General features: G+C 37.5%; 1 protein-coding gene across 3 annotated transcripts in view; it reads right to left on the bottom strand.

The window, feature by feature from the left end:
- Positions 1-17,458, bottom strand: part of ITCH (itchy E3 ubiquitin protein ligase) — a 130,102-nt gene that overhangs the window by 72,670 nt on the left and 39,974 nt on the right. For all 3 annotated transcript variants that reach the window (XM_061210205.1, XM_061210204.1, XM_061210206.1), the window contains 4 exons: positions 13,489-13,579; positions 5,473-5,614; positions 2,269-2,393; positions 1,229-1,366 (listed from right to left, as the gene is read on the bottom strand). In XM_061210205.1, the coding sequence (XP_061066188.1) occupies positions 1,229-1,366; positions 2,269-2,393; positions 5,473-5,614; positions 13,489-13,558 (475 nt within the window). In that variant the 5' untranslated portion in view covers positions 13,559-13,579. The remainder of the gene's footprint in view (positions 1-1,228; positions 1,367-2,268; positions 2,394-5,472; positions 5,615-13,488; positions 13,580-17,458) is intronic.

The raw sequence follows: 17,458 nt of genomic DNA on the forward strand, positions 1-17,458 counted from the left end.
CTCTGAAATATGAAGGCTGACATGCTTTACTTTTGTTAATTATTAAATATTCTGCATTAGTAGCAGTTTCAATTTGTAGGAAAAAAAACTTAGGAAGCTATAAATACTGAGGTTTTAGAGCAGTTTAACAATGTAACTTAACTTTTATTACCTTCTGGAATTCCAACTTATAGAAAAATGTAACTATTACAGAGTTCCTGTGAATAACAGTCAATTAAGATGAACATGTCAACTCTGAAGCAGTATAACCAATTCAGAAATTTCTTTCCACCCTCATTAACCCCAAAGAACCAAACTGGAAGACACACCAGGACAATCTTAAAGGTTCTGCTATTAAAAAGGGTCATGAGTTAAGAAGGAAGTAGGAAGTCTTCCAAAGTAGGAACAGAAGTACAGCAGCACCTGACAACTACAAAATGTTTCATAAGGCAGTTTCTAAGTAAACAAAAAGATCTTTGTCAAACTAATCAAGGAGACCATTAGTATGCACTTTGTCTTGGGGCCTCTACAATCTGTGTTTCAAGTGAAAATACACTTATTAGTACATTAGTAAGGGTTGAAAATATCTAAAGGGAATCCACTGAGAAGTGGTTTTATTAAGCATGCTAGTTGTGCAGGCACTAACTCAGGTGCTATCCAACTTCTTTTAATTACAGCTCATATTTATTTCCTTAACAAACACTAGTAAATCATAAACTGTAAAATATATCAGCATACATATGAAGAATTGGTTCTGTCACTATTATAACTCAAAGACATCTCAATAAATGTAGCCTACAAAAATGCAAGAGGAATGGCAAATGGATTCCAGTTTGTTACTGGCTTGTCTGGTACAGTACTAAGAAGGATTTTGAGTCAAATTTAAACTCAATCAGACACTGCTACAGAGAGTAAACTATGTCTGCCATTAGCACTGGAGAAGGTGTAGCATCAAATGTGCCATACTAACTGCCACTGTTGGCCTACAGAACGGATACTTTATAAATCAATTCATCACTCACAGGGCCAACTGTGATGTGGCTTTTACTTGGCTAGCTTTTCAACTTATAGAAAAATGTTTTCCTCATAGAAACAATGCACTAAAAGTTTAAAATGAAAAATGTCTCTTTTTAAAAAGGAAATAAAATAATTTCTTTAATGTGGAAAAGAACAGCAATAATTATAACATACTACAGTGGCTAATGTAAGAAGAATCATTAAAGACCCTATATAAGAAGTGATTACTTACTCTCTGAACATGTAGTTTCACCATTAGCAACAACTTCAGACTCTAGCTGCAGCCCATCAAGACAAACTGACAAATCTCCTATTGTCTCTGTTGGTTCTTTGTCACCTACAAGCTGTAAAGTCACAACTACTTCCTCAACTGGAAGAGAATAAAATTATAGAAAATGGTCACTTTTTTTTCCTTTAAGTCTTAACTGTTAAAAACAAAACTGTCAGAAAAACTTTACATTTATGTGTACACAATTTGTTTTAATACACTTCACCCAAGGTTTCAGGCCTTTTGACGCCAAAAACATTTTAAAAATAGAACAAAATTTCCTAATGGTTAATATCCACAACGTAAGATACTAAATAGCTTAATCATCTCACTTAACTATATTCATTCTCTTTTACAAAATGAGCCAGCAGGACAACTAAGACTACTCAGCAATATATGCCTGAATTATATTGACTGAAAACATAATTTAAGAATGAATTTTCATCTCGTAAATCCTAAATGAGAAATAAAATTCTTAGAAGTATGTTTTAGATACTCAAGGATTAAATATCTGTTTTAAAATCATGATATATTAATTAAAATAAGCATGTTTCAAATTTTTATGTATCTATAGTATATATAGACATCTAAAGATAGAGATATACACGTATAAATAAAACCACAACCATCTAAAATGAGGAAGTTTTTAAAATAAGCATTTGAAAAGGAAATGTCAAAATATTAACCACATTTATCTCTCTGCAGTGAGATTACGTTTTTCCTTCAGCTCTGCTCTATATTTTTGTTTTCCATAATTGAGTATATAGCCTTCAATAAATATCTATTTACTAAATAAATATTTATTTAAAATATCGGATCCAAAATGAATGGCCAAACCACGGTTATTCAGAATGCATTAAACAGTTCAAGATCCATCTCCCTATTAATATCATAACCAAGTAAACCTAAAAACGAATAGTGAACATAGTTTCTCCACATTTGGCATATTAATTTCTTGCAGAAAAACAAAAGCTGAGCATATTCTATTGTTTTTACATACATACGTTTCATATTGTTTGACTTTAATGTTTCATAGATATCTAATGCAGCAGTTCCCAACAAAACATCAGATTTCAGTGTCTGGTGACTCCACACACGAAAATGTAATTTACTCACAGGGGTGACGATACTACAGGTGAAAAAAAAGGTGAAAAAAAAATTTCCTTTAAATATCACAACAAGATCGTAAATAAATTATAATTAAAATCCTCTCACTGCACACCTTACAGTTTACTGTACAACCAAGACTGCCTATGGTCATCTTCACTTGTCACTGAACTATAGGGGCAATTTCATGCATGTATATCATCAACAAAAGTAAAAGTGCTCACCATGCTACAAACTGTTGAAAAATCAGTTTTACTTTCCTAGTACAAAAAAGTGAGTTTATAAATTAAATCCTTATTTTATGTCAGGTAGTATGCTGAGCTTAGGATTATTTCATTTAATCTTCACAGCAACCCTGAGATGAGAATTACCACTCCCATCTTCAGATATAGAAGCTGATATTCAGAGAGGTTAAGCAAATTGCCCAACATCACACAGCCAGTCGGTGGCAGACTGTAATCTGAACAAAAATCTGTCATTAAAATTTATATTAAGAAGTTTCTCGGTCAGCTACTTAATGATTTGAGGATTATATTGCCCCAAGTTTCACACTGTTAGAGGCAAAGTGTCTGGGACAACTGTCCAATAAAGACTCTTCCATACCTTGCTAAATGCCAATACAGAATAGAAATTTGAATTTGCAATAAACTGTATAAAAACTATTTCAATTAGAAAAACAGGAACACTATATAACCTACCATAGTCCTATGGTTCAAGGTTATAAGACAAATTCTAGAATTTGTCTAGAATCAGGGATCGAACCCAAGCCCCCTGCAGTGGAAGTGCAGAATCCTAACCACTGGACCGCCAGGGAATTCCCAGTGACAAGTATTTTAAACAAACTAAGAAACTGTCACCTTATCACTGCCTTTTCTTTTTTGTACAATGTATTCATTCTCTTTCAAAACTTTCAGATGTTACTTTCAGGAGAATGTATATTAAGAACACATTTCTCGGGGCTTCCCTGGTGGCGCAATGGTTAAGAATCTGCCTGCCAATGCAGGCGACACGGGTTCAATCCCTGGTCCAGGAAGATCGCACATGCCGCGGAGCAACTAAGCCCGTGAGCCACAACTACTGAGCTTGCACTCTAGAGCCCAGGAGCCACAACTACTGAAGCCCGTGTGCCCCAACTACTGAAGCCCGCACGCCTAGAGCCCGTGCTCTGCAACAAGAGAAGCCACCGCAATGAGAAGCCTGCGCACGGCAAAGAAGAGTAGCCCCCACTCACTGCAACTAGAGAAAAGCCCTCGCACAGCAACAAAGACCCAACGCATCCAAAAATATAAATAAATAAATAAATTTTTTTAAAAAGGAGCACATTTCTCTGTTAGTCATTTGGGAAATTATAATGGGGATGGAATAAAAGAGTTAATAAATTTAATTTTACTTTGAGAGACAATAAAGTATACCATCAAAGATGGTCTACTCTAAATTATTTCAATTCAAATCTTGAGAGAAGTCTGGAAAGCCTGCTACCCAACAATGGAAGCTGTGTTAAAATTGCAGGCCAATCTGCTGCAACTTAAAAATTCAGAAGATCTGAGCTGTGTTCCCCCGAACATCTGGGCTTAAGAATAGCACTACCATATAGGGCTACATGGAGAGTTTCTTTTTTCTTAACTTTTAAACCAGTAAGGAGTTCATGTCGTTATCAGCTCAAGAGCCCTAAAGTACATTTATTGTGAGCACAGATAGCTGGTAGAAAGTAGATGAGTATTCAGTCTATTATTCTGAACATCTCCAGTCGTTACTGGAGGCTGTGGCCTTTTGAAGATTTGTTTTTTTAAAAAATGTTCCTCACATATTGTTTAATTTAGATCAAATCTCTAATGGGGCACTAATTAAAAATGAACTCTAAGAAACGATGTTGAAATAAATACAGATGAGGAACATTAGAATGATACTTCTGCAAATAGGTTTCAAGATGACCTTCAGTAAATTCTTAAGTCTCATTCATTTGCTCAAAATCATTATAAAGTATATCAAGATGCCCTAGAACTTCAAAAATCCATGTTAAAGAATAATATAGGTATAGCTAATTTGTTTTGTCATTTATTAGGAATACTGTCCACATAAGCACGTATCATGTGAAGAAAAGAGCTTATCATTTCAAATGTCTCATCTCACCATTTAGAAATAAAACTTTTTTTAGTCACAGGTTTGTTTCTCTAAGAGAAAAAAATGCAAGAATTCCAAATGTTAGGTAATGAAAGCAATTTGTCTGTATTTGATGAGATAACAACTGGTTATATTTTGAACTACATTTTAATATACAAACCAAATACACTATATTATTTAAAAATCCATTTGTTGATAAATCATACATTTGCTTCCATTTTAGTAGAAAAATTAAAATTAACCTATAATTCTCTTCAACCTGTAATTTCCTTCCTACCAACATCTGGGGCTTTGTCAATAAGTGTTGAAATTGAGCTACATCCTACTTCTATGAATTCGAATGACAGATTAAAAACACAAACATATAGACATGCACAAGGATGTATATTGCAACACTGTCTAATAGCACAACATTAGAAACCAACCGATCAATAGGGAACTAGTAAAATTAATCCATATTAAAGAATATTAAAGCCATTCATATTAAAGAATATTATGTAGCTATATAAGGGATATTAGACCCATACGTACTCAGCAAAAAATGATGTTATGTATGTTAAGTATAGTATAGCATAATTTTTTTTAAAGGAAAAAAACCCCTGTGTAGGTTCTGTGTGGGCACTGTAATTTTAAAAAACACAAACTATTTTTAAAAATTAAATTAAAAAAATAAAGTGAGCTACTCATAGCCCTCTATTTCAAACCTAAATTAAGGAAAGAGCTGCTAATCTTTCTAGGCCCGTGACCCTGGGATCTCCCAGCTACTGTTCAGTGGCAACAATGCAATGAAAAGGAGAGACTGGGAAAACAAATAATTAAAGAGAAAGGAGACTAGAAGGAGGAGTCCTAAGAACAGGGGAAAAAGAGGGAAAAAAAAAAAAGAGAGGAGGAACAAAGAAAAAAGTGAGAAACTTTTTTAAAGCTGCATTTCTGCTCACCTACTAAACAAAATATACCATAGAAAATACTTTCAAACCTACACTGTAAGAGGTTGCTTCCATTTGGGACTGTTCGTATTGTTGCATTTTTCTGTCTTCTTTGACTGTCCATCTACTGTGACTTCCACATAAGGACTTGGCCCAAACCAATTCTTTTTATTTTCTTTAAGTTTCGCTGAAATGACTAAATAAAATAAAAGAGAAAATATTTCAATATTCAAGATGTTAGTTCATCCTTCAAATCGATTTAATTTCACAAAGGTTAAACACAGCATTATTATTTTTACTCAGAGAAGCAGTTTGCTCTAAAATATTCACAAATTTTATTCACATAACCTTTGTATTTCTTCCCATCATATTAAAAAATACAGGACTTCCCCACACCATCCACCCAAATTCCCATCAGTAGACCCCCCCACCAACTGTCGGTATCAACAGTCCCAGAAATCTTGAGGTCAATTAAAAAGTACACTGACAAACTTGGTAAACAAATATTTGAATGCCTACCATGTTATCAGATATTGCTCTAAACTGTGGACAGAGCAGTTTACAATTAGAGATAAGTCCTTGTGATGAAAAACAGCCTAATGTGGCAGAGTATGACTTGGCAGTAAAGCAGTCTTCTAAGGAAGTACTTTTAAGCAACCATCTAAATGACAAGGAGCTAGCCATGTGAAGATTGAAGGTAGGAAGAAGAGAAAATTCCAGACAGAGGTACGAAAGCTTGGCATACCTGAGGAAAAGTACAGCAAACATGGAAAAATGGTAAATGAGATAAGATCACATTTAGCTTTGTAAGCCAAGATAAGGAATTTGGATTTTACTCTAAGCATGCTAGAAAGCCAATGAAAGAAGAGAGTTACAAACTAAGATTATTTTTAGCATCTCATATATCTCTCATCATCTTAGCAAGAGCTTCTTACATCCTTAGCCTTCACCCTTGAGTTAGTCACTTTTGCCATAAAATAGCCTTGTCTAAGCATTGTGTGGAAGGTACGAAGAGTAGATTCAAATCTAGAAGAGCACCCCCTGGTTCCCACAGGAGACAACTCACTGGTCTCCTATAAATGAGATGATCACAGCCAAGGAAATATCTACCACCTGGATATATACTCCAACAGCAAAGTTCAGAGAATGCCAGTGCCCTTCAAGACTAATGGGCCCTTGTGAGTTGCTAGAAAAGTTTATATAGCAGCTACCCAAGAAGCTCAATATACAGACCAACACATAGACAGTCTGGGTACCCTCGCAGGCACAGTCCCAGGTGGCGGCCCTGAATCTCCCAACTTCACGTTTATCAAATACTTTTGTCCTTTTATGCTTAAGAGGCTGCTAGAGCCATCTAATTAAGAGATGACAGTAGTATGGACTAGGGTGGTAAACATGGATATGGGGAGGAATAAGCATTTTCTAAGGAGAACCAACAGGATTAGATTTCATGAGTGAGTTAGGGGAAAGAAGCAAGGGTAACTCCCAGGTTTCTGGCATGAATAACTGGATAGAAGGTGGTATCATTTAATAAGATGGAAAAGGTCTGGGAAAGAACAAGTTTGAGGAGGGTAGAATGGGCAAGAAATCAAGCGTATTATAATGAATATATAAAATTTGAGATGCTCATGAGACATCTAGGTAGAAACACTAAGGTAAAATGTCTTTTAGAACAGAAAATACTCAAGTGGGGATCAGACCTATCTCTGATTAATATGTACTATAAAGCCCTACCACATAATACAAAGCCTAATTTAATCACAGGATTGCCAAAGAAAAATATAAAATCCCTATTTTTAATACATTTCTGGTCTGAGAAAAGGTAAAACAGCCCACACACTCATGCATAAGCTCATTTTATTTCAGGGGCTCTTGTGATCCTCTAAAACTGATTAAACCTAGAACAAAGAGCAATGCAGGCCTGACAGGGAGGAAATGATCTGCCCTTAGTGGCTTTTTAGGATTCAAACTTTTGAAAGCTGTTTTGCCACGTAATCCCACCCAACCCCACTAGAGCCATTTTAGGAAACTTTAAATGGGAAAATAAAAAGAGTCAGGGAAACCAACACCAACTGTTAGTGTTTACTATGTCTGGCACTTAAAGATTGTCATTTCGATACTCACAACTATTCTGTGAGATAAGTATTATCATCTTAATTTTTATACATTAAAAAAAAAACAAGCTCAACAAAATTTAAAAGTTTACCCAAGGGTCACGGCAAAGCCTGGACAGGAGAAATTATTTAACTGTTCAAATCTCAAAGCTTATATTGTATAAAACTTTCATCACAGTCCTAATATTATAAAATAGATCAATGTACTACTTCCTAAAATTTAAATTCCCATAGTAAATTAAAAGAATTAAAAAACTGTAAATTATAAACTGGAAGAAAAGGAATCAGAAAAATGTCAGTATCATCTGTCACCTGGGCTACCCCAAGAGGCCTCTAACAACTGTCTGCTTTTACTCTCACTTCTCTAATGCAATCTCTCACAGCTACCAGAATTATCTTCCTAGAACAGATGTGATGTCAATACTTTTCAATGATTTGCTAATGCCTGCAAAATGAAGTTTAAACTCTTCTGGGGCATTTTACATTGCTTACTCTGTACGTTTACAGCCTCTTCCTATACCAAATTCCACCCAGGCCCCTGGTAGTCTAACCACTCTTAGCTGTTTGCTGTCCCTCCCAAGGGCCTAGTACTTTCATGCCTCATATGTGCTACCCCCTCCACTCATAATGATCCTTCTTCCTTTTCACCCAATAAAATCCTACTTCTTGAGAGACAAATACCCCCTTCTCTTTGACCGGATGGTTCTTTAAACCTAGGATGTCAAACTGTTCCTGTTCTATGCCCCCACAGCATTTTCCTATTTATATATGGCTCCTAGAGCTTTCCATTCTGTCTTAGTTCTTAGTAGTTTATCAGTTCTTACTTGTTTAACTCACTCTGTAATCCCCTTCATGGCAAGGTTATAGCCAGTCTTTATAACTCGTATAGCACTTAGTGATTTAAACCTGACAGGCATTTAATACATTTGTTGAACCAAATGATTAGCCATGGTAGAAAACAAGTTGCCCTGCTTTATAGTTACTTACACACACACACACACACACACACACACACACTCTATTGCATATGATTTCATGGTATTTATTAATGTTCTTCTGATCCTTCTGTTCTGAAGGTCAACATTTTCACCCGACTGATTCTTCATCCTACCTCTCCAATACAAAATTAAAATCTTGACAATTTAAACATAAAGAAAGTAAAAGTGAATCCTTAGCTTATCCAATTTATTTTGTGAATCAGGACGCTATAATGAACAAGGTAAAACAAACAGGGGTGCTGAGACCAGGTATGATTAGCAGTATGATGAACTGATAAGAGATAAAACCAGTTAAAGCAAGTGCTACCTCTGTGGTCAGAAGTCATGAGAGGCTACATGAGGCCTCTGTAGCAGAACTATGTCTTGGCTGGGCAGAACTGGATATAAACTTCTGACTTCAAAGTATGAAGGACTCTCCTGGTCTCTAAGCATTGGGAGCTAAATATATGGTGTTCTAGTAAATTTGGGGAAATGCAGTAATGTTTAATTTCAATTTGTAATAACTAAATTAAGATGGTTTCTCTTCCTCAAATGATGAGTTTTGAGTAAGGACTGAGACTAAGAAATTTCTAGGAAATACCAAAGAATTTATTTTGCCCATGTAAGTATAATGCTAGCATACAGAAAGCATCAAAACACAGATAAGCTCAGTATAATAGCTGAAGTTATGTACAGAACATAATTAAACAGGAAATGGCTAAAGACAGGGAAGGATGTAAGAAAACAGACTTATGTCCAAAGTAAAGGACCCAGGCCATGGAATCGGAGATAAAGAATAAAGAATGATCCAGGAAATGCAAGAGTAAAAATCAGTGGAACCTGGGACTTCCCTGGTGGTGCAGTGGTTAAGAATCCACCTGCCAATGCAGGGGACACGGGTTCACACCCTGGTCTGGGAAGATCCCACATGCCGCAGAGCAACTAAACCCGTGCGCCACAACTACTGAGCCCGCATGCCACAACTACTGAAGCCCGCGCGCCTAGAGCCCGTGCTCCACAACAAGAGAAGCCACCGCAATGAGAAGCCCGCACACCTCAACAAAGAGTATCCCCTGCTCGCCACAACTAGAGAGAGCCCGCACACAGCAACGAAGACCCAACGCAGCCAAAAATAAAAATAATAAATTAAAAAAACACACATCAAGTTCTCTAAACAATCCATTTATCAACAGTACTATCATTTAATATTTTAAAACTCTGTTTTGCTACAACTTATAATACGTGTCATTTCTCTGAAATAAATTTTCTACTTGCCCTCATCTGGTAAGGGACAGCAATTAGCAAATACGCATTGTAAATAAATAATGTATGCATACATGTAAGTGTGTAATGTACGTATGAAAGAGTTAAAGAAATAAATTTGAGCAGAACCACAGAGTAACATTTTAACTTTTGACCCTAAATTTCCCTGAGTCTTTTACACCAACTTTTTAAAAAAATTAATTAATTTATTTATTTATGGCTGCGTTGGGTCTTCGTTGCTGCGTGCAGGCTTTCTCTAGTTGTGGCGAGCGGGGGCTACTCTTCATTGCAGTGCGTGGGCTTCTCATTGTGGTGGCTTCTCTTGTTGCAGAGCACAGGCTCTAGGCACACAGGCTTAGTTGCTCCACAGCATGTGGGATCTTCCCGGACCAGGGCTTGAACCTGTGTCCCCGGCATTGGCAGGCAGATTCTTAAGCACTGCGCCACCAGGGAAGTCCCTACACCGACTTTTAAAACACAAATCCAGCTGTCTGCTCTTTGTTAAAAACCCTGGTTACTTCCCATCTCCCTTAGCAATGTTGTTTTTTGTTTTTTTTTTGTAGCCTTGACACACCTGAAGGAGATGATCCACTCCCATTAATTCTCATGGGTCCCTGCTCTGCAGCAGTGGCTTTTAGGGACATCAAGAGAAGTCTTGGCATTTCCCTCCTTCACATCATTTGCTCTGTCATGTTCATTCCTGAAAGATCTTTTTCTACCTTTCTACTTTTTTTTTGGCCATGCCAGGCGGCATGTGGGATCTTAGTTCCCCGACCAGGGATCGAACCCGTGCCCCCTGCATTGGGAGCGCAGAGTCTTAACCACTGGACCTCCAGGGAAGTCCGTACCTTTCTACTTTTTTTTTTTTTTAATAAATTTATTTATTTATTTATTTACGGCTGTGCTGGGTGTTCGTTGCTGCGTGTGGGCTTCCTCTAGTTGCGGCAAGTGGGGGCGACTCTTTCTTGCAGTGCACAGGCTTCTCATTGCGGTGGCTTCTTTTGTTGCAGAGCACGGGCTCTAGGCGCACGGGATTCAGTAGTTGTGGCACACAGGCTCAATAGTTGTGGCTTGCGGGCTCTAGAGCGCAGGCTCAGTAGCTGTGGCAAACGGGCTTAGTTGCTCTGCAGCATGTGGGATCTTCCCAGACCAGGGATCGAACCCGTGTCCCCTGCATTCGCAGGCAGATTCTTAACCACTGTGCCACCAGGGAAGTCCTCTACTTTTAAACAGTAGCAATGCTTCAAGCACTACCTCCTTTCACAGTAACTCTAGTCAAATATTGATCTCTCTTTCCTGACCAAACTCATTATCTCTTCTCACCATTACCATATACCATGGCATTTATACTTAACACTTGCATATTTATGCCTTCCTTGAATTTTGGAAGATGTTGAAGAGCTTACCAAAAAAAAAAAAAAAAAAAAACTATGCTAATCCATTAACACAGACTAAAAAATACAATGTCAATTAAGGGGATTTGTGCAAAAAAACTTAGTTCTGAGGTTTCTAGCACCAAAAGCAAAGAAGTAAACAATGAATTATGAAGGACACTTGATTCTAGTCAACTTGGCACTCTATTGTTCATTATCTGATGTTCTCCATTTGTCCCATATCTAATGATATTTTTGCTAAATAATAGCTTTTATCCATAATTCATGGTGTTTGTTTTTGTTAAAATGTTTTTGCCCTATACTTGTACATTCTCAGGATTTTTAGACCCAAGATTAAAAGCTTATAATGGCTAAGAATTATGTCTTCTTGAGGACATAATGCATTTAGGCATTAAATGTTTTTCTTACTATGACAGTAATGATAGCAAATAAGATAGCCAGTTTATGCAAAGAAAAGTCAAAAGGAATATAAACGTATTTAACTGGGGATTGAGATAATAAGGACTCCTCACTTTACTATTTTACTCAGTTTTTAAAAATAAAAAACATGTATATTACTTATGTAACCTGAAAAGCTGAAACAATCTATCAGAAATTTTTTAAACCAAAGGTTTTAACAATAAGCTGCCCCCAAAAAAGAAGTCTTAAGAAGCCTGGCCCAATGTAAACCAGCTACTCAGACTAGCTTGAGAATGGGGAGGGGAGAAACAATTAGAATCTGGCTTTAGCAAGGAAATATTAGTATCTTTCACTGAGAATCAGACATTGCTAAGGAAAGAGACTGGAGTTAGTGAAAGGATTACCAAGAATAAATTCTAACATGCTTTCAACTTAAAGTGTTACTTTTATATAACTCAATCACTTTTAGGTTTTGAGAAGGACAATAATGATACAGTTTATGACCTCATATTCGTAACCTAGAAGTAGATATAAGCCAGGTATAGTAAAAACTAAAATAATCAATAAATGCCATTAAATTAAAGGGAGAGAGACTAGGGTTCCACTGTGTGATAGACACATGCATGTCTGAAGAAAATCCAGTGCCTCACTTTGGCTAGTGCAAATAGCTTCTATTGATATATAAAGACCTACAAAGAGATCATATGGAGGCTGTAAAAGGTCTTAGCCCAGTTTTAAAGAAATTCAATACCATAGCCAAAGAGAAGCACTGAAGGTTTCTGAGCAGGAATGAACAAATCAGGAGGCATTTTAAGAACATTAATCTGAAAGTGATATACTTGATTAGTATGGTTAGAGGAAGAAACAAAGAGATATTAGGAAAGTAACAATAGCAACCAAAAAATTTAATAGGCATTTCTCCAAAAAACATATACAAATGGCCAATAAGCACATGAAAAGATGCTCATCATCATTTAACCATCAGAGAAATGCAACTCAAACTCATAATGAGATAGCTCACATCCATTAGGATGTCTCTAATCAAAAAGATAAGCATTGCAAGGACGCTTACAAAATTGTAACCCTCATACATGACTGGTGGGCATATAAAGTGGTGTGGATGCTTTGAAAAATAATTTGGAATTCCTCACATGACCCAGTGATTCTACTCAAGAAAGTAGAAGGTATATACTCAAGAAAACTGAAAACATACATCTTCACAAAAACTTACATACAAACGTTCATAGCATTATTCATAATAGCCAAAAAGTGGAACCAACCCGAACATCCATCAACTGATAAATGGATAAAGTATGTCCACACATGGAATAGTATTCGGCAATAAAAAGAAATTATATACTAATACATGCTACAACACAGTTTAACCTTGAAAACATTATTATGATAAGTCAAAAAAAGTCAGAGACAAAGGTCACACATTTTATGACTCTATTTATATGAGAGATCCAAAATAGGCAAAGCTATAGAGACAAAAATAGTTAGCTAGGGCTGAAGGTGGTTGGGGAATATGGGGCAGGGGTTTCTTTCTGGAGTGGTGAAAATGTTCTAAAATTGACTGGTGTTGGTTGCACAACTCTGAGAATGTACTAACAATCATTGACTTCTAAATGGGGAAACTGTATGGTACGTGAATTATCTCAACAAAGCTAATAAAATCCAAATGAAAACAAAAAACAATAGCAATTGCCCAAGCATGTTTAATGGAAAAAACAAACAAACCCAAATCCTATACTATACCCAAGAATATCCTGAAATCAAAATGTAATTTTTACATATCTAAACATTATGTTCATTCATTCATTCAGAACCTGATACGTCACAGCCACTAAAGATTTTAACATTTTTTTCTTTTTATCTTGGGGGTTGGGGGGAAGTAAAGCAGTAGATCTTTTTAAGACTTACCAGTTATCTGAAGTTGTGATTTCATGGTCAGGCTACCCATTGAACCAAGCTGTGATCCACTGTCAGACATAACACCAACAGGACGGCAAACCTGAACAGGGCCAAGGAAACACTATAAATATCAAAAATTCCCACTTGAAAAATATGTAAATACTGCTAGCCAGGCCATTTCCATGTCCCACTGAAGGCCACACAATAACCAGTGGCCTTCACATTGCTAAATATAATTTTCAATTCTAGTATCCATCCTGCATTAACCTATCAGCAAAATCTGACATGGTTCATCATTCCTTCTTCCATGGTTTTTCTTCCTTTTAGTTCCCAAGACACATTCTCTAGGTTTATGTCCTACATTCCTGATTGTTCCTTCTTAGACTCCTTTGATGATTCCTTCTCTTCTCTCCACCCTCTTAATACTGGAAAGTCCTAGGGCTCAGTTCTTGGTTCCCTCTTCTCTCATCTCTCCATACTCATTTCCTCAAGGATATCATCCACTGTAATGGCTTTAAATATCATCTATATATCAACAAGTCCCAACTTTATATTTCTATTCCAGACTTCACTCCTGAATTCTAAACAACTTCACTTGGGTATCTAAAAGACACTCCGAACTTAACAGATCCAAAATGGACCTCCTGATGTTCTCTGTAAACTATCTCAGTTGATGGCAATTTCATTCTTTCAGAGGCTCAAGCCAAAAACCTTGGAGTCATCCTTGACTCCTTTCTTTTATATTTCCTTTCCAACCCGCTGGCAAATTCTGATGTCTCTATTTGCAAAATATATCTAGAATCTAGCCATTTCTCACCACCTCTACCACCAATCTGTTCAGACCCACCTCTGACAGCCATCTTTTTCCTAAATTATGCCCCTCTCCTAGATTAACCTAAAAGGTCTCCCTTTTTCCACCCCTGTCTAGCCTTAGTACCTATTCTTAACACAACCTGGATGATTCTTTTAAAATGTTAAAAACCTTTCAAAACCTTCCCATTTTACTCAGAGTAAAAGCCTAAATCCTGAAAGACCCTATATGATACATGCTTCCACTGCTCCCTACTTCCTGATCTTATTTCCCTGCTACTCTCCTCCCCTACTCAGGCACCTACTTCCCTATTATTCTTGAAATATGCCAGCACATTCTTGCCTTTAGACGTTCGTTCTACTTGTCTTCCTCACAATATTAACAGTCTGCTCCACTTATGATGATCATTTTCTTCTCCTATAAACTATGTGACCTTCTGACATACTAAGTAATTTACTTGGTAATTATGTTTATTGGTTTTGACTCTCTAAGCTAGAATATAAACTCCATGTGAATGGGGGATCTTTTTGCTTTGTTCACTGATGAAACCCAGAAGCCCAAAACAGGGCCTGTGGCTACTGAATTATACTAAATGAACACCTCTAACATATCTTCTTCAGCCCATAATCATGGAAGAGTTAATCCCCCTGTGGAAAGGGCATGATTCGTATACAATAAAAAAGATTTTATAACAAAGTCAGAACACTTGGGTTTGATTCCTGGCTACAACACTTACTATATGATACTATTTGAGTTATATAACCTCTCTAGGTCCCAGTGTCCTGTCAGAGAAATGGGGATAATACCACCTCTACCTCACAGGGCTTTTGTAAGACTGAATGATTACATATGTGGGGGAAAAAATCCTCTGTGAATGTTTATTATTTATCATTAATACTCTTTGAATTTATTTATTTGTTTGTTTGTTTATTTATGGCTGCATCGGGTCTTTGTTGTTATGCGCAGGCTTTCTCTGGTTGTGGTGAGCAGGGGCTACTCTTCATTGTGGTGCGCGGGCTTCTCACTGCGGTGGCTACTCTGGTTGCGGAGCATGGGCTCTAGGTGCATGGGCTTCAGTAGTTGTGGCTCGCGGGCTCCAGAGTACAGGCTCAGTAGTTGTGGCACACAGGCTTAGTTCCTCTGTGGCATGTGGGATCTTCCCGGACCAGGGCTCGAACCTGTGCCCCCTGCATTGGCAGGCGGATTCTTAACCACTGCGCCACCAAGGAAGTCCCTAAATATGTTTTTAAAATAACCTGTTCTTAGGCTTTCGGGGACTTGATAAAAATTTTAAGAATATTTTGAGTGGGTCAAAGTAAAGATTAAACTCAAGCAAAATTTACTCAGCACTCACTATTTGCCAGGTCCCATGTAAGAAATATACAAATACAATAAGGCAAAATTAGGCTTCGTTCCCTAGCGGTCCAGTGGTTAGGATGTCGCGCTTCCAATGCAGGGGGTGCGGGTTTGATCCCTAGTCGGGGAACTAAGATCCCACGTGCCACGGGGCAACTAAGCCTGTGAGCTCTAGAGCCTGCATGCCACAACTGGAGAGCCCGAGAGCCACAACTAATGAGCCCACACCACAACTAGAGAGCCCCATGAGCCGCAACTACGGAGCCCGCGCACCACAACTAGAGGAGCCTGTGTGCCGCAAGGAACAGCCTGCACTCCGCAATAAAAGATAGCACAGGCCACAATGAAGATTGTGCAACTAAGACCCAACGCAGCCAAATAAATAAAATAAATATTTAAAAAATAATGTATGTACTGATACATATTAGTTTTATATAATCAAAATTACTTACGTATTTTAAATCCCTAAAAACAAGAAAATACCATTTGTAAAGACAAACTATAGAAACCTAAGTATCACTTGGCAACCAGTTAAATAAATAACATATTCATACCACAGAATACTATGCAGCTATCAAAACAACTTACTAATGACTGAAATGGAATGATTCCAAGAACATTTTTTTAAGTTACAGAATATATATAATGTGATGTCATTTTTGCAAACAAAAACAAAGTATATATTCTTGTAGATAAATATACTTATAAATAAAAGCAGAAAAAGTATACATCCCTAACTGTTTATAGTGGTTACCTTTGTGGAGAAGGGAAGAGGGTCTGTGTACTAAAGGAGGTGGTCATGGGGAACTTTGGTTTTGTACGCATTGCTTGAGTTTTTAAAAAGAAAATGTGTATCCTACTTGTACACGTTGAAAAACAGGCAAGACAGAGTAGATTGAGAATCTATACTTCAAGTCCCGTCTTCTCCCCTGCGCTTCAGACTCTTAGGTCTAACCATTATTTATTACTGCCTGCATGGGTAAAATGACTAAATTGAGGGGACTTCCCTGGTGGCGCAGTGGTTAAGAATCCGCCTGCCCACGCATGGGACACGGGTTCGGGCCCTGGTCCAGGAAGATCCCACATGCCATGAAGCAACTAAGCCCCTGCGCCACAACTACTGAAGCTCACATGCCTAGAGCCCGCAGCCCCCGCTCAACGCAACTAGAGAAAGCCCGCACGTAGCAACAAAGACCCACCACAGCCAAAAACAAAAAAAAAAAGACTAAATTGAAACTCTCCCTGGCCTCAATAGCACCACCATCCATCCAGTTGCACAAGCCAAAGCTGTGGGCATTATCTTTCCCTCATTACCACGTTCTAAAGATACTACCTGCAAAATATACCCTGCTGTATACCTTAAAATGTATGCTTATTTTTCTCCTCTTCTTAACCATCTTAGTCCAAGCCACAAACACCCATCCCTTCCCTGTCAACAGATTACTACAAGTCACTAAATTGGTCTCCCTGCTTCTGCACCTGCTCCCTCTCCCTCCCACCACCCATTCTCCACACAGCAACTAGGGCACTCTTTTAAACATGAAAGTTAGATCATGCTCTACTCTGCTTAAACATCCAATAATTACCTATCTCACCTAAAATAGAATCCAAATTCCTCACCCTGGCTTACAGAAGTCCCACTTCATTCCATCCATGACCTACTCTCTTGACTTCTCCTCATATCATTCTCCCCCTTACCCACTGCAAATCTGGATTTCTTTCTATTTCTTAAACACACTAAGGTCATTCCAGACTTACAGGCTTTCCACTAACTGTTCCCTCTGCTGGGAATGTTTTTCCCTCTTACCTTTA

Source organism: Eubalaena glacialis, chromosome 13 (genome assembly GCF_028564815.1).
Source record: "Eubalaena glacialis isolate mEubGla1 chromosome 13, mEubGla1.1.hap2.+ XY, whole genome shotgun sequence".
Lineage (NCBI taxonomy): Eukaryota > Metazoa > Chordata > Mammalia > Artiodactyla > Balaenidae > Eubalaena > Eubalaena glacialis.